General features: G+C 31.6%; 2 protein-coding genes and 1 long non-coding RNA gene across 6 annotated transcripts in view; 1 reads left to right on the top strand and 2 right to left on the bottom strand.

The window, feature by feature from the left end:
- Positions 1-719: 719 nt before the first annotated feature.
- Positions 720-15,470, bottom strand: LOC132797608 (sodium/potassium-transporting ATPase subunit beta-1). The gene is made up of 4 exons (XM_060809368.1): positions 15,066-15,470; positions 1,680-1,937; positions 1,285-1,544; positions 720-1,211 (listed from the first exon to the last, which is right to left on the bottom strand). The coding sequence occupies exons 1-4, from the start codon at positions 15,196-15,198 to the stop codon at positions 933-935; spliced, it is 930 nt and encodes a 309-aa protein (XP_060665351.1). The 5' UTR covers positions 15,199-15,470; the 3' UTR covers positions 720-932.
- Positions 6,127-27,573, bottom strand: part of LOC132797606 (sodium/potassium-transporting ATPase subunit beta-2) — a 39,283-nt gene continuing 17,836 nt past the window's right edge. For 3 of the 4 annotated variants that reach the window (XM_060809364.1, XM_060809366.1, XM_060809367.1), the window contains 6 exons: positions 24,907-25,047; positions 24,729-24,848; positions 23,296-23,588; positions 23,049-23,217; positions 17,115-22,979; positions 6,127-8,668 (listed from right to left, as the gene is read on the bottom strand). In XM_060809364.1, the coding sequence (XP_060665347.1) occupies positions 22,876-22,979; positions 23,049-23,217; positions 23,296-23,588; positions 24,729-24,848; positions 24,907-25,047 (827 nt within the window). In that variant the 3' untranslated portion in view covers positions 6,127-8,668; positions 17,115-22,875. The remainder of the gene's footprint in view (positions 8,669-17,114; positions 22,980-23,048; positions 23,218-23,295; positions 23,589-24,728; positions 24,849-24,906; positions 25,048-27,573) is intronic. The other variant, XM_060809365.1, reaches the window with a different exon arrangement.
- On the top strand, positions 11,962-14,693 carry LOC132797590 (uncharacterized). The gene is made up of 3 exons (XR_009633733.1): positions 11,962-12,276; positions 13,258-13,344; positions 13,505-14,693. It is a non-coding gene; the product is annotated as an uncharacterized LOC132797590 (long non-coding RNA).

Here is a 27,573-nt window from a genome sequence, read left to right as displayed (position 1 = left end):
ACAAGCTACAAACCAACTCTATCAAAAAAGATATATTTCTATATAAATATATATATAAAAAAAATAAATCAATGGTTTTTTTCTTCTCGTCCTAAAATTTATCTTGGGCTTTAATTTACTTCAGCTTGAATTATTATTTGCGGTCCCTAAGCTTTGTATAATAAGCAATATTTCAAGTTCTTATCAATTGTTAGTTAGAATAATATTTATTAAATTATTATTAAAAAAGTACAAACAAAATATAAAGAAATTTCATAATTGTTAATATTATTAAAGATTATTTATATAAGTACTTCATTATCATTTTTATATGGTGTACATTATGTACATCAATTCGTTTTATTTGGTTTCTTTAATATTCACATTTTAAAAGAGTTAAAGTATATGATAATTATACATAAAATACTGATAACTAATATCATTGGTAAACAGAAAACTCTAACTAATACAATACAAATTATACGTAGAACTCGTTATCATTTAAGTTAGACAATCATGTTATTTAGACCGTTTCCCAAAATATTTAGAAGAACCACCATTGATACTTTTTGAATTATTTGTAATTTAATTAAACTTTTAGATTCTTTAAGAAACATACCGGGGAGATGCTTTGTTTAATGTTTAAACCAAAATTAAAAATATATAGATGAAAAGAGCATGGATAAGTTTAGAATCGTGTTTATGATAGTTTTACTAGAATGATCGTAGAGGTGACGACATTATAACTTCACATTTTATTTATCGGCAGATTTGTATAACTATTGACACTTGTAACATTCTTTTTATGTAAATATACACAACATATTTTAATCTTGAAACTTTATTTAAGTATTTAGATAAAGAATTTGATTTATTAATCGATGGTAAGGATTCAGATCTCATAAGGCTTGCGTTGTTTGCTGCGATCACATGATGGTTTTATTGTTGGTATCCTAATCCATTAAAAATTGAAAAGTTACCGATCCCATGCGATCACGTATACTTCCACTATAAATGATATTTTTAGCCCAAGCGCGACACTCTACATCCAACATTGAGCCGATGGGTGGACTATTGAATTGTACAGCAACAATGGGACTTAAGTAGCCAGGTTGATTCAAATACGGATAATAATATGTTGGAATACCCTGACTTGGATAATAACTTATATTCTGAAATTGCTCCTTATCCTTGCCGTAGTGGCCATTGCAGGATACCCAAATTTTCTGACGCTGCAATTACAAATTTGGTAAATAAATTAGTTTATTTACTCATTTTAATTATTATAATGTGTATTTAACTTACTTCAACCTCACTAGTTTGGTTAAAAAGATGTTGAAGATCGTCCGGCATATTAAGTGCGGGTGTATCATAGATTTCGGGAACCCAGCCATAAATCTTGTTCAATTTAAGGAATATGCAGGGCTTTCCTACCCTATAACCATAGCCATTTGCAGAGGAACATGGTCCAAATTGATTTTCATCGACAACACATACGTCGTTAGGGTTACGGCTTTGATTGTAGTCGCAGTGTTTCATCTTGCGTCCTTCAGTTTGCTTATAATCTGCGAATGTACAAACGTATATGCGAATGTAATATTCTTTAATATTATATTTATTTTGGTGGATAATTCTCCTAGGACATTCGGTATAGTGTTTAGAAAAATTTCACAAAATGCTCGATAGTCTCGGAAACTTACCTTTAAGAAAATCATCAAGCAAGCCAGTCCAGTACTTAATCTCAGCGGGCTTCTTATTGTCAAACTCAATAACTGAACCTCGTTCGGTCTGTTCACTAAGTGGACGGAATCCTAAGCCGGGATTTGTGCCTATCAAAGACTCTTCAAGTTGCCATTTTGGCTTATAATCATCAACTGAGGCTAGCAAGCCCTGCATGCAAATTGCAAATAGAATTGCAAGTATAATATAAAAGATGGCATAAAATAAAAAAAGTTGGCCTGCAAATTGATAAAAGACAATGTAATTACTCAAAAGTTTATTTTTTTGAATATGCTCTGAAGTAATGAATTAATAATTACATTAAAATACGGAGGTATTCACTGCTGTGCTTACGGTTGTATGTATGCATCTATGTATGAATGGTATGCGAATGGCAATTTCGGTCTGACGTGATTATACCCGCTACCCACAGGGTAGAAGGGTATTATAACTTTGTGCCGGCAGGAAATGTATGTAACAGGTAGAAGGAGGCATCTCCAACCCTATAAAGTATATATATTCTTGATCAGCGTCAACAGCCCAAACGATATAGCCATGTCCGTCTGTCCGTCTGTGTGTCTGTGTGTCTGTCCGTCCGTCCGTATGAAACACTGGATCTCAGAGACTATAACAGATAGAGCTATAATTTTTTTTCGACAGCATTTGTTATGTTTGCACGCAGATCAAGTTTGTTTCAAATTTTTGCCACGCCCACTTCCGCCTCCGCAAATCAAAAAAATCGAATAACAAGCGTAATTTTAAAGCTAGAGTTGCCAATTTTGGTATATACAATAATAACTATAGTAGTTATGATTACTAGGGGTCTTAGTTGCTTTAGATGACAATCTGGTATATTGTGCCGTCTATGGTATATTTTGAATGCGGTGCTATATCAATATACCAAATATACTATTTGGTATATTTTTAGTATTTTTGCAGTATATTTGGTATATTTTGAGAAAAATATCGCAAAATATATTTCTTTTATTCAAAATGGGTAGCGGGTATCTCACAGTCGAGTGCACTCGACTGTAGCTTTCTTACTTGTTTTTTTTTCGAATTGCGAGAGCCGAAGTGGGCGGGTCAAAAATTCAAAAGAAACTTGATCTACATTCAAATATAAACAAGTGATGTCAAAAAAACATTATATCTCTATCGTCTCAGCAGTTGACGCTGGTCAAGATCATATTTTTTTTTATCGGCCGTATATGCCTCCTTCTCCCTGTTAAATACATTTCCTGCAAGCAGAAAGTTACGACACCTTACGGGAGGCGGGTATAAAATATCCACAGGATTAGGAGTTAACCCGAGCAAAGCAAAGTTGTTACAAATTACTAAACAAGATAACGTATTTCAAATGTGAAGACCGGTAAATTGCCAGTAGCCAATTAAATTTCGACTCATGCTATGACCGTAAATGCTGTACAGACCAGTAAAGCAATTGCTGACATGTCAGTCCGAGGTTCAAGGTCTAATTTCGCTCTTTTTTCTCAAAATCATTATTAATTTACTTTGAGATACCCGCTACCCATTTTGAATAAAAGCAAAATATTGCGGTATTATTTTAAAAATATACCGAAAATACTACAAAATACAAAAATATACCGAATGGTATATTTGGTATATCAATATAGTGCCACATTCAAAATATACCATAGACGGCACAATGTACCAGATTGTCGGCCAAAGCAACTAAGACCCCTAGTAAGTAGGCGTTTTTGTCCATACAAAAGTATTTCTTTAATACCTTCCACAATTTTTATCTGATCGCAATCAAATTCTTAGGACTCATAAATACTAGAGGATGAGAATCATCGATGGCACTATCGGGACTATCGATGGTTGGCCACTATCGACACGCTCTCCGTAGAGTCGGAGAGGGTCTTCGGCAAAGCAGGACAAATCATTTCAAATAGGTGTACAAAATTATTAGTTGAAATAAATATATAAATAGAAGTTAAGGTAAACCTAAAAAATAAAAATTCATATTATTTGAATAATAATTATTTATTATTTTTAGATAAAGATTGGAGGACCAATTTCATAATCTTATACTTTAAACAAATATGGATTATTTTAAAAACTAATTAAATTATTTTCTTTTACTGCACTATCGACAGCTATCGACGATAGATTTTCCATGATATCGTCGATAGTTGATAGTTTATGGAAACTATCAATCACTATCATGGCGCAGACTATCGATAGTTCTCCACCTCTAATGAATACTATAGTTATTATTGTATTTACCAAAATTCGCAACTCTAGCTATAATATTACGCTTGTTATTCGATTTTATTGATTTGCGGGGGCGGAAAGGGGCGTGGCAAAATTTTGAAACAAACTTGATCTGCGTGCAAACATAACAAATGCTGTCGAAAAAGTATAGCTCTATCCTCTTATAGACTCTGAGATCTAGGTGTTCATTCGGACGGACGGACAGACAGACAGACGGACATGGCTGGATCGTCCCGGCTGTTGACGCTGATCAAGAATATATATACTTTATAGGGTCGGAGATGCCTCCTTCTACCTGTTACATACATTTCCTGTCGGGACAAAGTTATAATACCCTTCTACCCTATGGGTAGCGGGTATAAAAACATACAAGTTAACAAGCGTCACTCGCTAGTAAACATCTAACCCTTGCACTCTCGCAGGACGAAGTCATATAGGGATCCACGCGAATGCAACAATCGTATGTGGCAATGCATTTGGGACATATTTTGCTGAGAGAGCATCAACTGATTTATAGGAAGAACCGTTGCCTCTACTTTTCCACTGGTCATGCTTAGCTTTAGCTGTAATTCCTAATACTTTGAGTTTTTAGTTTTATATTTGATTAACGCAAGCAAAGTCTTGAAAATATAATTTCTCCGGCCATCTGCGCAAAAAAACATTATAACTTCTAATTGCCACAAGTCAAGCGCATTGGGAGAGTAACACCTCCACAGCACAATCTTCATAGAGTCCCGATAACGACGCTCACCCCGGCAACCTGGAACTGGCGAGACACTGAAGAATAGAATTTAATAAATTACTTTAAGTACACGCTTGTTCAGTTTAAATAAATGTAATTTGATCTCTTACATTTTGGAACCATTTTTCTTGGCATATTCCCAATTTTATATTTGAACTATTATGTATTAAAACGAAACTATCTGGTTGACATGGCATGTATTTACGTATTGCCCTAACGCTGCCTTGGGAAAAAAAAATTTCGGACATCGTCTGGAATGTACGAGCACTGCAAATCATTTTCGTTCATTTTAGGACCAAAGCGTACCTTTTCGTTTTTTAGGTGCTCCGGATTTCACTACTTTTCGTTCATCGTTTTGTTATTTGAATTGCTTACTGCTGAAACAGCTGAAAGCTGGTTTTGTCCAAAGTAATCAACGCGAAAAAAACATTTCGTATTTTCAATTGCCTGCCTCGATAGAACTGACATAAAGATTTTATTCTACATACTTGATTAATACTATCCCCTGAAAGTAATATAACTACATATATTAAAAAAAAAAAATAGTTAAACGGCAATCAGCTGTTTTCCACAAAAAAAGGGACCACCTTTTTAACCTATTTGATTCCATTGATTTTAAATACTTTTTTATGCACTTTTAGCAATAAAGTAATTAATTTAAACAAATTAATTTATAAAAAAACATGTTTTCACAACTTCAAATAAATTAATGCCACCCATTACACTTAACAAATTTATTTAGTTTTCTAATTTCAACAAAAGTACAGAAACTTTAGCGATAACTCATGGGGACAGATTTATCGCTCGCTCACCAAAACGAAAATTGTTATTATCGACGGCAAAATTTTATTTGCGAATTCAAGGTGGGGTTCAGAATTTAAATGTTGTTTTAAATTTTTATTTAGTTTTCTAATTCCAACAAAAGTACAGAAACTTTTTCGATATCTCATGGTGACAGATTTATCGCTCGCTCACCAAAACGAAAATTGTTATTATCGACGGCAAAATTTTATTTGCGAATTCAAGGTGGGGTTCAGAACTTAAATGTTTTAAAAATAATTACATGCTTAATTGATCTTCTGGCGGTCTGAAATTAACGCCAATAAACCAATAAGTTAACTATTTTCTTCCTTTTGCAAATAAGATACGATTTGATATAGAAAAAGGTATTTGCTTGTCATTTCGATATGACAAACTCGTTTTGAAAATCTAAAGAAACTAGTGGATGTGAAAATAAACAAAAACGAAATGTGAATGTAATAACTGAAGCAATACTGTGTGACGTCGATTTTCGAAATCAGCCGAAAAGCCAGTAACCACGTACTATTATGTAGTTAGTAGTGAAACTTAAACTAACCAAAAGTTCGATTTTTCTCCATGTATTTCAAAAAATTAGAAGTGTCACATTATCGGCCAACATTTTTGTCGGTATATTTTTCAAGATCCAATCAACACTAGTAGCCGAGAAGATTTAGTCATGTCCGCCAGTTGGTGTGAAACTACATAGATCTCAAAGATAGAACTTACAACGAGGCTCCAGTTTTCACATTCACATTTGGTTTTCGTTTTGAAAACAAATGCTTAAGCCAGTTTTTCTCGCCGACATGAAAAGTAAACATATGTTAATTGTATATTTGGTTTATTGACGTTAATTTAAGACCGCCAGAAGATCAATAAAGGATGTTATTATTTTAATAACAACTTATTTCTGACCCCCCCTTGGAATGACAAACAGAAATTAACATTACAGAAATTAATTTCTTTAATTCAATTACTTAAATGCTTAAAGTGTATAATAAAAATAATAGAATTCAGTGGAAAGAAATTGGTTAGCATTTTTTTGCGGCGACATTTCGTTCCGCAGTTCCCAGCACAACAAAATTGTTAAACGTATCGATACTCCGATTTTGAAATGTATGTAGATGTCAAATTAGCATGCATTTATATGCGGAAGAATAGACAAACTATAATTCCGTACTCATATCGGCAAAGTGAATAGAAGCATCATGACGATTAATTAAAAAATTAAAAAGAATACGTGTGAGGAATTTTCTAGTAAAGAGAAATAGCATTAATTAATATTGTGAAGTCGCAAAACTATAATATATATAAAATTTTAAATAAAAAATATTGCAAAATATTGTTATTGAAATAGGCAAAGAACGTGATTTCGTTACAAAACCCGTCTGAGCTGCTTGAAACACAGTTTCCAAAATGTTAAATATATCTTAAATGTATATCTACTATATTATTTTTTGTTTTTACTATACGGATTTTGTATTTTTTGTACCTCACCGCTTTGATTTTAGAAATGGGTAGTGATCGCGATTTTTTATATAAAAGTGTGACGCATATTTATACATATGTATATTATATTTAATGCTGTATTCATTAATTGACCCGACTTATTAGCGTTTCGCATTATTTTAATGGACTGATTCTGAAATTATCTTTCTGTTTCCAGTAAAAAGTTATCAATTTGGTCAATAAATTTTTTTTGTCTATATCCTTTCTCTCCTAGTTTTCGGCCATCAATTAATTTTAACTGAAGTTTTCGACTGATTACTTCATCATTGTAATACACAATACACAGAATATTGCCTAAGTTATTTCTGCGGGATGGGCTATTCGGCAAAAAGTTTGACAATGACCAAAACAACATGCGCTATTCAAGTTCAGTAGTTCAGTGCTGTTACTATGATGAATGTCTACTCGATGACAATTCCTACGGCAACTGTTAGACGACCGGTTCTCCACGGTATGGCCCCGGTCAAGGTGGACGTCCGTGGCGTGTGTTACAAATATCGATATATACATACATACATATGTACATATGTTTATACACCCCAAATACGTGGCTGCCGACATTAATATGTCTTCAATTAGAAGAACTCGGACATAAACACACACACTCACCCAACATTGCTCACACATTAAATGATTGCCTGTTGTTTCCCTTAATCGATAAATACACTAACTAGATGTAGATGTGCTTTATCTTCTTTTTCGTATGTCAATTGTAAGTTTTGTGGAGGACTAAGTGTACGTTCAAAATACAACATTTTAAGTAATAAAAAAATCAGTAAGCGAAAAGGATCAAAAAGTTAAAAAAATTTAGATCGATTTAAAAAATACACGAGACTTTCGATGGGATTAGCTCATGTATTAGCTTATGAATATGCTCAAGCAGGTAAATGTAAAAACACCCACGCATTCAAAAGAAAAGACTGTACGACAAATCACATCCATGCTCAGCGTTCCACAGTCGATCTGAAACTGAATTGAATTCAATGCCGTTTGCAGCGTATTTCGAAATCGTCTGGGCGCTAGCAATTTACATACAGTGGTTCACAGCTTATTTCAACCACCACCAACCGACAACTTTGAATCAGTATACTGGCCAAACTAAAAGAGGTATTAACTTTATTTAAACGCAGGATTATAGTTTAATGTTTTAAAATACAAGATATTTTTTTATTTATCCTCTAATTTTTTGTTTAGTATATAAAATTATTGAAAAACAAAAAAATGCCAAAAAAAAGTACCACAGCTTATTTCATATATGTATATAGGTTTCCTAGTGAGAACACGTATTAGATAGACATTTTTGAATACTTAATTTAAAAAAAAAAGATTTACAAAAGTGGTTCAACGATATGGAAAATGATGCCTAGTATCGGAAAACGCCTGTGCAGTCATCGTTAATCACTTACCGTAAATTATTTGAATTGTATTTGAATTGAATTTGCTCAATGAAGCTAACCCAAAGCTCCAATTGGACACAATGCCAGGAGCTATTTAACTCCGACTACAACCCATTGATGATTTCAGACTGTCAAAGTAAGAAAATCCAGGCCGATGGTATTCGTAATCGCTCTTGATTGAATTTTTGCATTGCATTGCGGCATTGAATTTTACTTACTTCAAATTTCGCGACTCAAAGAACTTTTCTATTGGCCGTGATCTTCTTTCCTTTCACTTTTTTGTTAACTATAATTATATGATAATAATCATGACAATATTTTTGAAAACTGCACCAGAAATGCGAAAACTATCAGAAATAAGAACAAAATAATCATTATTCTTTACTTATTGCCAAAAACAAAAAGTCCATTATCAAAACTCAAAGAGAATAATGGATATGAGATTGTGTCGGATAATCTAGAAGAATTGCTTCCTATAATATATATAATAATTCATTTAACAAAGGAACACATTCAGGAAACATAAATCCAAAGTAAAATTGAAGAACTCTATAAAATTTTGCCCGGTTATGTATTTATAACCATTGTATTTAATGGCAAATAAATGTGCAAGATTAAAAGTGTTATCGAAGAAACCCCAATTTGGAGCTCTCTTATAAAGAATATTTAATGTTCACATGTGTATTGCCAATTAATACTCTATTTGATTATGTTTAACAAGAACTATAGATAGGAAGAGATATGATAAATTCTAGACTCCGACTGTTTTAGATTAATTGTCAAAGCATGATATCATAAGAATGGCAAATGGTTTTCGCATGCACAAATATAAATATGAATTAAAATGTATATTATATAAATAATAATGATTTTAAAATGTAATGAACATTTTGAGAAGAAAGGAACGAAGTTAAGACTGGATTGTGCGATAAATTTAAATGCAATGAAACTTCTTTGCTTATTTGTCAAACTACATGAGCTGCAAGCACATCGGTACCTAAGTTAAGGAAGTATAACATGTGTATATACATATGTACATATGTATGTAAGTACTAGCATTTCATGACATCAGCTATCTCCCTTTCATTAGACGAAAACGAGAAAACAAACATTTATGCGTTGTCAATAAGGGCGAGTATCTGCGTCCATCAATTTAGCCTTCTGCACAAAGACCTTTAAGGCGTTGTATACCGTCGACCGTCGCCAATATAATAAAGTCTTACCACCCGTAAGTGACTGCCTCACTTGGAATGTAAACACTAAGGTTGATACACCGTTTGTCATTTACAAATAGCCAAAAATCGTATTATACAGGATGCCGTGTAAATCTTTAGAAATTATGACTTGGTAAACATACTAGGTGTCACAAAAGCTATGTTTTCGTATTTAATTCAGAGCAACCGTTAAGTTCATATTCGAAAAAATCGATCAGATGCACATACATTTATTGCAAAGTAATATAAAAACATATTTCTTAATTGTTACACATTAAAAATGTTTCTAGCTTGGCTAATAAGTCAATTGTGCTATGTTGGTTTTACCGGGTATACATTTTTAAGAAAATAAGAGGCGCTTTAAACACAAAACAAAAGTAGAAGGTCTCATGTAAACATTTCAACAAATCAATAACCATCTTCCATTGTTCGTTGCAGCCATAGCACTAGTTACCTCAAATGATTTCAAGGGTCAATAAATATGCATAATGAAATAAAGTCTGACAATCAGCAGATCGAACCGGTTTTAAATGTAACATAGAATAACAAAGGTGCCTATTGCAACCCCCATTTTGCTTGTTGAGTGCGACAATACTTCAACAATGATACATTACGAAATGCAGGCCAAATCGGTATTTATAATATAATGAAATTCAAAGCTTTTCCGGTTTGCTTTGCTGAAAATGTATTTCAGTCCAAAATGAGTGGAAATTAAAGCGTATTTTCTTTTCATACATTATTTATTTTGTTTAGACACTTTTGTGATTAAACTTATTTCACATTCTCCAATTTCGCAAACATGTTAACAATTGAATCGTATCCGAAACATTATAATAGTTGAAACGACATACATACATACATATGTTACATACATATATGTATATTACGAAAATGTCTGACGAAAATGTGGCGTGGAAAACTTTTAAAGTAGTTGATTTTGGAATTTTTTTTCCGTGTAAAGATAATTACAAAAATGAATAAATTCGTGCGAAATACAAACAAAATTCGCGAATATATGTACTTTTTAGTAAAAAAGAAAAAGTTTCTAAAAGCAATCTTAACTCTAACAATATAATATGTACTGATGTTCAGAGCTATAACAAAAGCCTTTATTAATTTGTAGAATTGTTTCAGTTTATGTTCTATTTTTTTTATTAAAATAGTACCGTTCTCAACAATTACCCATATGTTAGAACTCAGGTCTGTTGTCCACCTACATGATCTACGGTCATACATATAGTGTTGTTGCTATGTTACGTTTTAGAAATAACAATATTATAGTGGTGTGTATCTAGTACGAATAATGTAGTTTGCAAAAAGATACCCCTTGAATAAATAATAAGTTAGTAAAACCACTAGACAATTGAATATGTGATAGGAATACATATACATATGTATATTTACAAATAAACCTATACGCGTAGTAATGAGTCCGAGTTTTATTTGCCATATGGGCAATAACAGGTGTGGCAGCAATGGGCTTAGGGCCTGTTGACATGAAATGACACAAAATGCCCGTAAGGGTTATTAAAATTCGCCACCATGTCGGAAAGGTTAACTATTTAAATAATCTGTGTTTTAATATAGCTTGTCGAAAATATCGCATATTTGTTCAACATATAACTAAAATAACATCAATAATCATATTTCATGAGCTCAATCATTAAACTTTATACAAAATTTCGAAATATTTTATTTATTCGTCCTTATTTTTCATGGAATTATTTATGAAAAATAGTTCTGTTCGTGGAGCTGCTTTTAGTTTCTAAGCTACATAATTTACAAATATGTATTCGAATTTTTGAATATGTCACATTTCTTCTAACTGTTTATGTTAAACATGTTGTAGTATTTCTTGACATAAGTGCAGCTAGTATTGGATAATTTATTGTGAATTTATGAAAGCTTCTTCAGCATAAACTTTTTTTAACACACATTTATAAATTGAAAAGATAGTTTATTGCAGTTGGGCACAGTGAATTCATCCGAAAAATAAAAAAAATCTTTAGGTGATACTTCATATGTGGTTGTCTACACGATAATAATATCGAAATCAGTGTGAAAAAAAAACAAAAAGAATAAAATAGAACATTAAAAATAGCAAGATACATATATGAGAAGTTCGCGTATCTTCAGAACAGTACCACATTTTATGAATGACATAACACATTGCAAATCAAATCTACATATGTGCAAAGTGAAAAAGATATCAAAACAGCCTGCATCTACAATCTGTTAGTATCAATTTTATCCCATTACATATTAATATCTATTTGAATAAATTCAAATATTTTTCAATTGAAAATTACATTTTTTTACCGGTACCCAGCGAGGCTTTACCTAATTTTAATTTTACAGATAATACATCAATATGCTTTTCGGTAGAGCTTATATCTGCTGAAGATTGGAACCTTTCGCAGCATCATTTCATATGCGGCTAATAAAAACGCATCATCAATGATTCGGTAATGGATATGAAAAGGTGACCGTATTTTGACTAATATTTTGGTGTATTTATCGAAAAAGTGCGATATCGAAAGTAATCATGAGTATTGTACTTACAACGTGGCGCTTTAAAATTGTTTCAAATTGCTTTGCAACTTTTAAAAAATAAGAAAAAACAAATAAAGCTCTAAATAGAGGAATTCTGATGGAGGGCATGAGCAATTTTTTATTGAAGGTCGCCAAGACGATAACATTGACCACATTAAATAATAAATTAAATATATACAAACTTATACTTTTCGAATACACACAGGCCCGCATTATTTATTAAATTGTTCATTTTCGGTTGATTTGTTCTACCTTCTATATTAATTTTTCTGCCTAACTTTGTTTACTTTTGCACCACCAAACAATCGTTTGAATGATGCGAATTGTATTCCTTAACACTTACACCAGAAAATACATAACATAATTAAGTATGCAACCAGAAAATGCATAACATACATACATACATATGTATGTACATATGTAAGTATGCATTTTAAATAGATTTGCTCTAAATTGGTAGGCGTATCTCAAAGCCGAGAATGTGCAATTTTATTGTTTTATTCACACATACGTGATTGAATGCAAGTTAGCTATTTTCGTGATTTTGCTATACGTGCTCTAAAATGTACAATTGTAAACATCACATTTGGTCTGAGTTATGAAATAATAGTAAGGATGATAAAATAATGTAACTAGATAAAATAATATAACTATATACATATAATAACAACTGACCATTTTACTCTTAAAGAGTCACAATATCACCAAATCAATGTGACTAAAACGAATGTTATTATTTTACTTAACAGTTAAATGTAGAAGTCTAAAATTGTTGAAATGTATTTATTTCTAAACAATTTACATTTAATTTGATGTAAATTTGTAAACACTTCAACTGCATTTTGGTCTTGGAAACGACGCAAAAGCAAGTTTGTAAAAAGTTATTTTGTGGTAATATACCCCTATATAGAATCCATTACTTTATGTAATAGACTAAATCAATTTATTTAATTCAGAAGGTAGTTCACGCTTTAAGTTTATCTAACAACTGTGAGCACGAACAAAAAGAACGTAGTCGCACATGTTGTCGTCTGAATATCTTACATTTACTTATATATCCATACTCATTACTATTTAGTAGTGTACTATAATAGAGTTTACTTTATAGTAAGAGACCCTCTAAACATTTCTTGGGAATCGATGTAACGATGCACCTGACTTTGTACAAAACAATCGTTTCCAGAATTACCATTAAGTAAGTCAAATTTTTTCATATGATTTTATTCAATTATTTATAGTCTACTGATTAGCACAAATTAGAATCTTATTTATCGACTGTCTCAAAACAAGGAATGAAAAGGGAGAAACGCCTTTGAATTTATATTACATTTAAATTTAATAACATTTAATTACAGATTTTCGTGTACACCATTTTCCGTTGCATCATTGCAACCTACATCAAACAATTTCATGCATACATGCACACGTATGTATGCATATACATACATATGTACATATAGGCATTTCCAGGATCACTCACTATCGTGGCATCCTTAAACTGAAAAAACTATGTCATAAAAGCACATTTTCCGTTACGCATAGGGTAGAAGGCTATAAGAACTTTCTGCCTACTGCAAATGTATGTAACCAGCAGAAGGAGCCATCTCCGACCCTATAACAGCAACAGCCGAGACGATATAGCCATGTAAGTCTGTCAGAATTTCAGAGACTATAAGAGATAGAGCTATACTTTTTCGACAGCATTTGTTATGTTTGCACGCAGATCAAGTTTGTTTTAGATTTGTACCACGTCCACTTCCGCCCAGCAAATAGACAAAAATCTAATAATAAGCGTAATTTTTAAGCTAGAGCAATGATTTTTAAACATACAATAATAACTATAGTATTAGGGATTTCTGAAAATTTGTGATAGATAAAAATTGTGGAAGTTATTGAAGAAATACTATTGAATGTTTTGGCTGACAATCTGGTATATTTTGCACTCAATGGTATGTTTTGAATGTAGTACTATATAAATAAATGTATATTTATTATTATAATGGTATATTGATTTGGTATATTTTAAAATGAATACCGCATTGTTTTGCTTTTATTCTCAATGGGTAACGGATATTTCACAGACGAGGACACTCGACTGTAGCTTTCTTACATGTTTTACATGATAAATGCATTGTATAAGAATTTTTTCTAAATAAAAGACAAGCCTTGTCGCTTTCGAGATATTAAGACAAAAAACGGAGCTCTTGAAATCTTGAATCGTGAAAAATGTGAAAATCAGTGAAATCATCAGTAAATAATTACTCTGACAATACATTTAAATCATAATAAAATAATTCAGTCTTATATATTATTATATTAGTTCACCTTGTTATAAAGTATTGTTATTGTTTTATTTATTTTAAAATTTATATTTATATTTGTAAGGTGACAACCCAAACGTGCCCAAATTTACATAAGGCTTATGAAAAAAATGTACCGATAGTCGATGCTTGCCTTATCTCTGTTTAAATTTTGTTGAAGCTTGTTGGTATAAATATTTTAAAAATAAAATTGCAAAGATTTTGATAAAATATTACGAATAAAAGCGAGAATCAAAATATTAAACAACAAAAACAAAAATATATTTATTATTATTATAATATTTCTCATTAATTTCGTAAAATTAAAATATTTCTATATATATTTATATTTTTGGAAATGCCTGTATGCATTTAAGTATATTCTCATATGTACATTTTCTTGCCGACTATTGCTGTTTCTTCTATGTACTTAATATGAACATTATAATATGTAATATATACTGCCACACACTCCTACGATTAGACTTAAAGAGACTTCAAGTTGGCAGTGAGAGAATGTGATAAAGAGAAAACTCGAATTCTGTTTGTTTGTTTGGTCAGAAAAAATCCGTAAATGACGTTTTTCTGGGTATCTAAACAATTTTTTTTATCTTACCCCAGCTCTTTCCAGTACGGCCAAAAAAGGAACCATCCCGGGGATCATAAATCATCTCGGAAAAAGTCTGTTTTCGGGCCGGTTGAGGAAAATCGTTCTCACATTTATCGCCTTTTCCGTTATTCTTCGACATATTAGTGCTTTTTGAGATTGTTTGTATGTATAGGTTTAAAAGCTTTAATGTTTTTTAATTTTTAATTATATTCGAAAAAATTATTTATATCACTTGGCATAATACTATAAGTGTTTATTTATGTTTTTTTTTTTCACTTTGTATTTTCAGTTTTACATAAACTATCACACAAACAAAACACAAAAAAGCTACTCTTGGATTGCGTTCTTGAAATTCGGTACACAATTTTCGTTGCGTGCCGTGTATTGCGCTCTCTAGGGAAGATCGTCAACTGAGCCACAAAATGTTGTGGAGGCATCGAAGTCATCGCGTCGATAAGGCCTTCTGTTACTTCGGTGCTCTCTGCGCAACACGCACACATTCAACAATGCCTCTCAGTCAACACGCACACAATCAAACAACAAGAATAGAAAGATACGAGTGTTCGAATGAAGCAGACAGCTATTGAAAGCTTTTTGCGATGATGCGGCCGTAACACAAGCAAATGAAAGTACAAACTCTCATTCATAATGGTCGACTACGATGTACCCTACCCTTAAATATCTTTGCAACTTGTAAGTCAAAATGATATGTGATATATAAAAACTCACCGGACATTGATAAAAAATCTTAATTCAAAATCACGTTTACCAACCTATAAAGTACATAATGTAATATATACACAAATTATTTTCGTATATAAACATTTCCAAGAAAACAGCCACTAACCACGATCAAAATAATACATTTAATTTATTTTTTATTTGTATGTACATATTTATATTATCCGTTTACACAGTAAAAAACAATTGAGAAAGTTACAATGCCGCATTGTTATTGTTACGCAACAAATTATACTTACTGTACTTCATAATATTACCTTCCCTATTTTAGTATGATTTAAAATTATTGTTATAGAAAGTATTAGCCACATTTGGCTTTGGCTGCCTTATATATACCTAATTATACACTATGTTCATATTCTTAATCTTTTTATTTGTAACATATCTTGACTTGAAGCCATCTTGATGAAAGAATATTGTCTACATTAGACTTCTGCATGAATGCATCCAAAACGACAAATGAATCATTTATTCTAAATGTGGGCACACTCTTATTTCTACTTTCTTATATGAGGCTCAGTACATGGCTAGTTTGGCTCATTTTGTTGAATTAAAAAAAAAAAAAAATTATAAGTTAAATAAATTTAAAAAAAAAATTATAAAATTTGTTGTAAAAAAATGAATCAGAATTGACTCCAACATAATTGGAAAATGCGTATTTTTTTTTAAATACATTAAAATGCCTTAAATACATGGAAATACCTTATGTACCTCAAGTGCAATCTTTAAGCTTCACGGCGCGGACTAGGAATTCATTTTAGACACATGGTTTCATGGTGAAATTTTCTTAGAATTCTTCGTAGATTCCGATTATGGGGGACGATTTTTGCGAAAAAAAAATTGACCCGCCCTAATGTGCATACGTATGTAAATTCTCATGTTTTAAACTAATTTAATTCCATATTGCCAATATGTCCAAGTCAAATATATACATACATATGTATGTACATACATACATATGTATTTATTCACATATTCACATATTCATGTATTTCATATTTTTTATCGGATTAGCAACACATTAACAGTGTTTAAATTGACAATCATCTATGATTGTTTGACGGGAATATTTGTATGTACAAAAACATACATATGTACATATAATAAACAAAACGATTAGTGGGCGGTAAAGTTTATAGACAAAGAGTAAGCATTACAAAAATACATTATGTATACATTTGTACGTAAGCTCATATGTATATGATAAAAGAGCAAGATCATGACACAAGCAAGATGATCAGCACATGTTATGCACTTACATATGTACATACTTATATGTATGTATAAATACAGAATAAAAATTTAGATACGTACATATGCAAACTTAAGTTTTATACTGTTTTTTTTTTAATAAATTTTGCCTTTACATTATGAAATACAGCCATGCGTGATATTTTTAACCATAAGCACTGTTTGTATGAAAATTAGCAACAAAATAGCAAGCAAGCACATGCTGACGAGCTTACTCTCTCTGGGTTCTCTCTCTCTGTCACTCTCTTTGTCATGCGCTCAATCTACATGATATAAATAAATAAGTATGTGTGTACATACATATGTACATACATATACCACAGATTGTTTTGGTGCATTTTTTTCTAGGGCTAAGGTTATGTTGGTGTGTTCGTAATCGCTTCTTTTCTACTAACTATTTAATCAACTATTCGTGCCAATCTAAATTAAAAAAAAGAGATGACATGTGTTCATACATATATGCATCGCACATGCAATGGAATATGTACATATGTATGTATGCATGTGTGAACCTGTTTATCTTGTGTGTAAATTTGTACAAATAACTTGTTATTTTGTCAATCTGAAAGTATTTCTTGTTGTAAAATGTTCTCTATGAATCTATGTACGTATGTATGTATGAAACATATGAAAATATGTAAGCATGCAGATGTTCACTGTCATAAATGTATTAAAATGTAAAATGTATTAATTCACATAATTAAACATTTCCGAGAGTGCAAATGATTGGAAATTAAGTGACTTAAGTGACTTCTTACAAACTTATGTACATATGTACATACATGTATGTATGTATGTAGGTATACACACCCATATGTACTTTTGTAATAATAAAACATAAAATATCTGATCCGGGCGTTAAATATGTAATAGTATACATACATATGTACATATGTTGAATATGTGGTACATACAGAAAGAGGTACATATTTGTACATATCCCCGTAATAAAGAACAATTTCAATTCTCGATCAGCGTCAACAGCTGGGACGAAACTCTAATGTCTGTTCTAATACAATATGTATGAAACCCAGGTGCTGCAGCACTGACTTAATTGGTTTGGTTGAAAATATTCATGGCAGTGATGCATCTGAGCTATTATACCGTTTTCGCACTAGACTCTTACATGATATATGTACATAGTACATACATGTATGTGTTTTGTTTTTATTTAAAATAGGTAGGACAGTCGAGCGCACTTGACTGTGTTTGTTTATCTATCATTTAAGTAATAGATTTGATCTGTCTACTTTACTAATTTTTAGATGATTTTAATATACTCCGCTAATTAGTTGTTAGTCCGATAGCAGTTCCTCCAAAGTGATCAAAGTGATGCTGACAATCAGAAACCATAACCAACCAGATTCCAAATGAGATCTTAGATGGAAACGATTTTCAAATCGTATTTTTGATTTGCTCTAGATCGAAAATTATTGGGATAAACATATTTTTCAATACAATTGTTTTAATTCATATCTTTGGTTCATACCAAATCTTTATGCACTTCCCTTTCAACTCACCATTCGCTGTTACCGTGCACAAACGTAACGTCTCTAACAAATGAGTTGCCCAAAGTCACAAAAGCTTATTTCGTGCTATTCCTTAATTTAACAAAAGAAAATATATACATTCATATATTCAAAATAATCAGTATTTATTAGCAAAATATAAGTTAATAATTTAGTTTATTGTAAATTACAACAAGTTACTCCATCATATCCTTTTGTTATTATGTAACAATGTTGGCAGTGTCCATAATATTTTTGAAAAACTACATAAAGCGCCAAAAATTTCATTACTTTTCATTGTATTTGCTATTACTTTACCAATATTATGTAAGTTGAAAACTTCGTATAAAAGATAACGAAATTTTTCAATTATGCATTTTTAATATACGCATTTTTTAAAATTTGTGTAGCAAAGCAAACTATGTACATACATACATATATATATATATATTATAAACTTTTGTTTCTGAAGAGAAGTCAAATATTTTATTTGCCGTTCAAGTTTTCCGGAAAAACATTAAAATAAAACAACGTTCTGTGGCACCGTAGGTCAAAATCTTCAGAGATTTCGGTGGCCTCCTCGAATAACTTAAGGCATATTCTGAACATATGACATTCTAGTTCACCCAATTTTCTAACGGAAAACGAACTTTGGGATATTTTAACATAGGTGCCACAGAGATGAGATAGACTTTGTCCATCACTTTGATTTGGTGTAGTTCAGTAATATCTAGCCTATTCTATAGGAACGCTAATTCCCGAAAGGTAATTAAATTTTCAAATAATTGGGGTAAATACATATATTTATTAATATATTTGTTTTAATTCATTACGTTTGTTTATACGAAAGCTTTTGAAATCTGCATAGAAATTTCCAGTTCAAAATCGCATCTCACAATAGTTTCTAAGTTAATATCAAATTTGTAGAGTTTAGAATTTGTCATTTTTAATGGTATTTTTTTTCGGTATACTTAAAGTATACACACATAAAAATGGGAACATTTTTCGAAATACGAAGGCTCTCACATACATACATATGTAGAAAACAAAGGGAAGTCGTCATAAATTAACAGAATAAAAGGTATCGATATCTGAGATAGTGGAATGTACATTTCTCATAAACAATACGAATAGACAATCTTTTGACATTATTGGGATAACTTGTTGTAATTTACAATAAACTAAACTATTAACTGGTATTTTGCTAATAAATACTGATTATAGCGATTATAGCGACTTTCATGGGACCGACGATTATACGTCGTAATAGCCGGAAGACCCACTAACCAAAAGGAACAAAACAAATTGTTTTTTTTTTTTGTTTATTTTATGGTTGCCATGTTCGTAATAGGGTTTTAAAATAAAAATAAAATAATTTTTTAATCAAAACAAAAAATGTAACAAATTTAATTCAATTACATACATGATTTTTTCATAATAAGTAGTATACATGCATATTCATAAGCTTTAGCTTACCATAAGGCGAGAGCAGAGAGAGAGAGACTGAGAATGTAAGAACCTTTGTGTCGCTGCTACGCACACAAGCAAGTGTGCCGATTACTGATAAATGCATATGTACATATGTATGTACATTTCCAACAGCGTCGTTGATGCTTAAATTTGATGGCAATATTTCGCAGTATTTTTATTTTTTGTTTTTCTTTGCCTCATTGCAATATCCAGTTGAATTGTTAAAAATTTTGTCGGTATAATCGGTTTTTCGATAAAAGCGGAAACGTACTAAGCGGAGGCCCTTTCATATGTATAAGTTTGAATGGGGACCAACCAAGAGCAAAGCCAAATTTAATCAAACAAACGTTGATATAAAAACGGTCTCACTAAAATTAATAGCTCCATCCACTGATTTTTTTTTTAATGTAAGTTTCTGACCAAAACACAAGTCAGCAGTAAGAAGTGAAACGTTCCGATAGAAAAACGATGACAAACAAAAATGTGAAAACTGGACCACCTAACAACGAAAATCTAGGTTTGTTCCCAAAACGAAAACGAAAAGTGAATACCGGAGCACGCCTGATTAATATTATTGTCAAAATATTAAAAACTTATAACTATTGGTCTTGAAAGTTTACAAAATTCCTTAATTTTGATTGTAAAACCGTAAATCATTAAGCTATGCTCATTATTATCTGTCATTGGTTTACTATTATTATATTTTTAAAATGTCGTCTTTTTTCCAAGCTGAAACCTGATTTCAGGAAATTTATGATGTACTCTTCTCTTGCCACTACCTGGCAACATGTCTCAACTCCGGAAATTTAAATCTTTTTTGATGTTCTGTATTGACTGATCTATTCTTTCTTTAAACTATCAACGCATGAAAATGTTGAACACAATATTTGCATTATATTACATTACTATTAGTGCTAAGTCCGGGATACAATTTTTTAAATTATGCCAGCAAACACATTTTTGTTATCAAAGTTAATATTTGGGAAACATTTCTATTTTAATTAACTTTTTGTTTTTACCATATAAAACTGAAACCAAACAATTAAAAACTATTTTTCAACAATTTTTCGCATTTTTTGGGTTATCAGCGGTTTTGAATCTTTGTCAATAAATACCATGTTAGTTTGTGCACAAAACCAATTTTTTCTTTTATTGCCAGTTTTTGTTGTCGGCGCTGCCATTCAGCGGATACAATGAAAAATTAAGTATAAAAAAATTAAGTGGATATTTTATTATTGCCTACCAAAGTGGCAAAAAAACAGAAAAATTAAAATTGATTTAGCAATTTACCTGAACCAACCCAAAGCAAGCAACACGTTGTTTTGGGATATGTACATATATTTAATGAATATATCAATTACCCCAAAAATATAAATTCGATTCGTTACCTAGTTTTTGTAATATTCTACTTAAAAGTTAGTCAATAAAGTCAAATAAAGATTTGGATACCAAATTTTTTAAGCAAAAAAAAAGTTGGGCTGCGGACCTGGAATTCTTGGAGTATTTCCCAAATATATTTGTTAGCAAATAATAAATGTTCGTAATTCGTCCAATTCGATTTCCTCGTCGTATTATCCCTTCTAAAAAATCTAATGAAGTAAAAATAATAATCGCCGCTGAGGTCTATTGAAAATTACTAAGTGCATTCATGAAACAGAACTACATTGGAAGAGATAAAGAAATGACAAAGAATCAGTCTTTCAGAAAGTATAAGAACTCACTCTATAAGAGCTCTTATCTATTCATTGACCTGATTTTTATCTTGGTTGCGAATGTGTCTACTTTATTAGGTAATATTGCCTATCTTATCTGACAGTAACATATGACAATAGCATATGACCACGTAAGTGCTTGAATGTAGTTTCATAATTATATGACGCTTGTCCAAAATTCTGAATTCAATGGGAGTATAACGCGGATTTGGGGTTATACGCTTTATTATTATTTTCAAAAGATCTACGATACGACTCTTAGATATTCTAAAAAATCTTAGTTAAATAAACTAAACACAAAGTGAAATTTTTGTTTTTTTTTTTTTTATTGAGTTGATTGTTATACATTTCATTTGACTTGCATCTTTTATTTATGTTTCTTTGTAAATAGATTAAAATATTCTTCGTAGGATACTGTATATAAATATTGTGTATAAAATTGTTGTATTTTATGCATTTAAATTTTTTTGGTTTCACTCTTTTTGGAAAATTTTGTTGGCTCCCAAATTGAAGTTGAACTGTAGATCTAAGTTGTACATCTCTTGGTCGAAACGATTTACTTTGTTAACTTTAAATATGTGAACTCCTGTTATAATAATAAATTATTATTATAATTCGGTTTCCTGTTTGGAGTGGATTTCACATAACTATAATTGAAGAGTACATTCAACAAGAATTTAGCTTTCTTGTACAAATTTCCACTTCTAAATGGCAGTTTTATTATCATTTTCAAATTTAATTTATTTTTAGTTTGCCTCCGTTTTTGTATTTTTTTAAATGTTAATTTAAATAAGCAATAACACGTAAAACAGTTATAGCATGGAACCATTCTTAATGAGATTCGTAATTAGCTTACATTTAATTTAGCGTTTTGTATAATTTAAAAAGGAGTTGTATTCAAAGATTGCATTATCAAAAAAAATTTTCTTTTTGCATTTATCAAACTCGATTTTTATCTTGGTGGTATATATGCATATGTATAATAATAGCAAAGTTGTGTTTTTGATGTTATTTGTAGTTCTTAGGAAAAATATAAATATGGTGTTGTGTTTGTTATTATATTCTGACTATTAGAGACAATAGAGTAAACATCTATTAGTTACTAACATTTTCTTGCCTTTCTTTAGTCTCTCATTAATCGATCAAAAGCTCGTAGTGTACCGATCCGATTCTTTCCTTGCGATCGTGAACAATGTTGCGTGCCCAGGCTTTGCATTCGATGTTGATAATAATGCCCCCTGAAAAGGATGAAACATATGAATAAAAAATATATAAATTTAAATCATCATATTTCGAGTTATACTCACGTTTCGGGCGCTGAAAGTGCACGGCAACAAGGGGACTCAAATATCCTTCTGAGTTCTGGTATGGGTAGAAATAACCTGGGAAGCCGCGAATGGGCAAATAGTTGACTGGGCCAATGTTCTCTTGATCAGCCGGATTCTCTCCCTCGCAAGAGACCCAAATTGTGTTAAGCTATGTTACACGAATACTTCCATTAGTATCTTCTAAGTTGTTTTTTCACTATGAGTCTTTTATAGTACTACTACTCACTTTGTGTGCCTCCTTCTTTTCGATATCGGCAATGTACGTCTTCAAATTTTCGGGCATGGCAGCTGGCAAATCCTGCGAACTATTGTAAAAATCGGGCCTCCAGTCGTATATCTTGTTTAGCTTGAGAAAAATGCATGGGGAGCTCTTGTGATAACTGTAGTTATTCTCCTTAGTACATGGAGACCATGACTTGATATCTACATCGCACACCTGCCCTTTTGGTGGTGGTTGATTGTAGTCGCAGTTGTAAATATTTTGTCCACGTCCAGGAGTCAATCCGGGCACTTTGTACACTAAAAAAGGTTGACATTATTAATACAATAAATTGTTTTCCATTAGCATCAAAATAACTTTCGTCCCAGGCAAGTTATTGGATTTAATAATACTTATGAAACAATAATACTTACATATGTGTCTCACTATTAGCTATTGTTTATGTTAAATAAATATAATGGGCATAACTGCAGTTCTAAGAAGCTTTCTTTTCATTTAATTTTTTGTTGGAATATTGTTTTCAGCCAAGTATCTAAACAACAAATCAAAACCAACAACTACAAACAATTAACTTCATCCTATAACTCATGATCGTCCGCTCTCATATTTGGTGCGGCTGCAATCGATAGTAAAAACTACGGTCACAGTACAGTGACGCCATTAGCAACTGTAACTGGAACTTTATCAACAACTACAACAGTTTCAACCGTTCATCGACCTAATAAAAACTTCTGCTGAGCCGGCAATCAAAACATCTCTTACCAGTGCGCTTGCCGCAAAAAATAGTTTGACGTGCAGTCTGGTATGGATCGGAAGTAAGCATAGCCTATATAATTCTAAGTTCAGCAAATTAGGCTAAATAAACTCTTGATCGGCATGGACCATAAAAAAACCGAATGGGGATAACACTTTTGCGAAACAGTTACTAATACTTTCGATGAACTGTCCCCTACTTTAAAGTGGAGGAGAACAACAAATATGAACCCTCTCCGACCTCAAAGCTAGAGCTTGTATTTTGGTATACTTTGGGAATAATACCGCAATATATTGCTTTTATTCAAAATGGGTAGCGGGTATCTCACTGTCGAGCACACTCGACTGTAGCTTTCTTACTTGTTTTTTATGGTTCTTAACATAACAGAGAGTTAAGCTTTTGGTGCGTTAGGTGACAGTGATTTGCTTATAATTTTTATTTTTTTTGAGATTCTCAGCTAATTTTTAGATAAAAAAATAAATTTTTAGAAGTCGGCACAACCAAATCGAAATAACGATTTCCTGACATTAAGTTCTAGCAAAAACAAAGAGAACTCCAGTCAATCTATGGTTTTTCTATGTATTATATGTATATAAACCAGCAAGCCTTATGGGTCTTGCAGATCTATGGTGTAGTTACTCAAGTTTTCTGCATGTGACAATGACATGGAATTAATAGGACTTACCTGCAAGAAAATCATCTAATGAGTCTGTCCAATGCTTATAGTTCTCGTGTTGTGTGCCCTTATACCAAATCAATGTGCTCTCCACATTATCAACTGGTGGCAGAGGACGAAATCCAAGACCTGAAAAAAGTTATAGATGAGATTTATATGTGTGAGTAATTTGCAACATTGTGGTTACCTGGATTTGTACCAATGATTGAACTATCCAATGTCCATTTCGGTATTCGTGGGTCTAATGTCTGAAAGAATGCCCACATGCAAATGGCAACAAGTGCACCAAGAACTCCATAGAAAGCAAAATAAAACGTGCCGATTTTAGCTGTAAAAAATGCAGGGAAGTGTTTGATTCAATTACTTAAATACTAATGCAATTCAAAATTCATTGCTGTAGATCAACAATGTCGACGGCTCAATTGATTTGATTGAATTATCGTTTTTAAATTGACATCGGAGCAGCCGACCTCACTTGATTAAAAAAAAAAATTGCGCAGAGTATAAGAGAACAGCTCGTCTTAAGCAATGAATAATGTTTTTATGAATTGTATGTGGGTATGTACATGTTTCACTTCTATGATTTCTCTTAAATTCTCGTTTCAAGAGTACACTTTACTTAAGAGTGACCTCTGCCTCTTTGACCAGTGTTGCCAGTTTAGCTTATTATAAGCTAGTTCTAGCATATTTGAAAATGGAAAAGCTTGTAAAATATGCATCTAGCTTATAGCTTGAAATATAGCTTATTTTAAAATTCATCTAACATATTCTAGTTTTAAATGTATTTGCGACATAAACGGTTTGTTCTGTAAGAAAAATATGCATGCCTGTTCTTTTTTTGCCGATGGTTATGTGCATTTGGTATGATCGTGAATGTATTTCTAATTAATAGTGACATCAAAGAACGATCTTCTGTAGTGTTACCACTAATCGTTTGGAGTTGTGAAATTAAATAAAGCGTTTGTTAAAATGCCAAGAGATATATGTACATATGTATGTATGTATAAACAAATTTTTCGCAGCATCGAAGAAACATATGTTAGCAATAGGCAGTAATAAGACATTTAATTAGATTTTTGTTCAATTATACAGAAAACTATTATAAATCCATACCCTTTGAATTGGTGTTTTTTTCTTTTGGAAACTGTCGCAATGGAAATTTAAAGACCTAATCATAAAAATAGCCCCCAAAGATTTTTGCAACCCACATAAAAACATAAGGTTTAATGTTTTCTCTCATTTGGGTGTAGGTTATTTTTCTGCATTATTTTTGTTTTTACATTTGGCTTATTCTAGCTTGTTTTTTCAAAAATCTAGCTTATACGCGTGCTCAGAACCTGGCAACACTGCCTTTGACTATGCTCAATATAGCTCTCTGATCGTTGCCAAGCTGTCATACATACATATGTATGTACATGTGTTTTATATACATAAATATGTTCATCTATAAAAATAAAAATTGGAAGAATTAAAAAAAACATTGAAAATTTAATTAGGGAAACAGTTTTTAAGCCGCTTTAACATGCACATGCATAGCTGTCATAAACTCAGGCAAAATTAAAACAATGTACATATGTGTGTTATTATGTGTTATGTGCAAAGTCCCTAATTGATTTTCGTGTTATGCGACGACCGCGAGTGACTGCCAGTGATGCCAATATTTTTTCGAAAAAAAGGACAGATTGAGAAAAAAAAACAGGAAAAATAGGATGAAAATATTATAAAAATGATAGAAAAAGGGACAAAATGTTTGTTTACAATAATTTTGTTTTTTATTATTAAGATAATAGTTTTAAGGCAGCTTCGATTATTGCTGTCCTCATAAGTAGCCATGAAGCCAATTATTTGGAGATACTTTTCTGGCACAGGCAGTGTCTGTCAGACACTACATTTCTAATAAGGTTAGTGCACTTGGTTCTGTGCAATTTAACCTTCTTGGCGTCAAAATGTGTTTTTACTAATTCATTTCTAATACTAATTCAGCTTCTTGGCGACAAGTTTCTGAAGATTTGACCGGCTCGAAATAAATTTTACTTTGTTTCACTAAACTTGATGTATTTTGCGTATGTTTTTTTGTCGTCATGTGCACTCTTATTTGGTCAATTTTACAGTTAATACTGCATTTACAGTATTTGAAATAAGCCTTGTTAATGTCTGAATTATGGCTATTCCAATCTTTAAAATCGGGCTGCAGTAGCCAACAGTCCCGAAACTTTTGCTTATACATTTTTTTTTGCATTTTTAACTTTATAATACAAATTTTGAAATTGTGTGTCCAGTACCGAAACAGAGAGTGCAAGTAAACCGTGAATAGAGTTTTTCGATTAATTTTTTACCAAACTGTCGATATAGGTATGGCAGCCGCGAAAAGTTGCCACCTGTTTCAAATTTTACAGCTACTAATAAATTTAAATTGGAGCGTGAAAGCAACTATTTTAGATAAATAAAGAATAATAATTTATATTAGATTTAAAAAAAAGGACAGATTTCCGGATGAAAAATCTAAAAAAAAGACAGATTTCAGGTATGCGGATGATTTTCAATTTTTTCCGGATGAAACGTTAAAAACAGGACAGATCTGTCCGGAAAAAGGACAAATTGGCATCACTGGTGACTGCCGCGCAGACCGGTGGATCAATGGTTGACTTGTCTGGTTATGTCAGTTTCATTCATTCAGCATTTTATTCACATAGAGCTGTGATCATGTAAGTTAGAAAAGAATGAAGCATTTGCGTACATATGTATGTATGTACATATTGCATGAAACATTGAGTGGTTGTAATATGTATATTCATATATGTTTATGTATGTACATATGTTCTGTTAAATACTTTATTACAAAACTCGATAATTT

Source organism: Drosophila nasuta, unplaced genomic scaffold (assembly GCF_023558535.2).
Source record: "Drosophila nasuta strain 15112-1781.00 unplaced genomic scaffold, ASM2355853v1 ctg14_pilon, whole genome shotgun sequence".
Taxonomy (NCBI): domain Eukaryota; kingdom Metazoa; phylum Arthropoda; class Insecta; order Diptera; family Drosophilidae; genus Drosophila; species Drosophila nasuta.
This window is presented reverse-complemented; position numbering and strand designations above follow the sequence as displayed.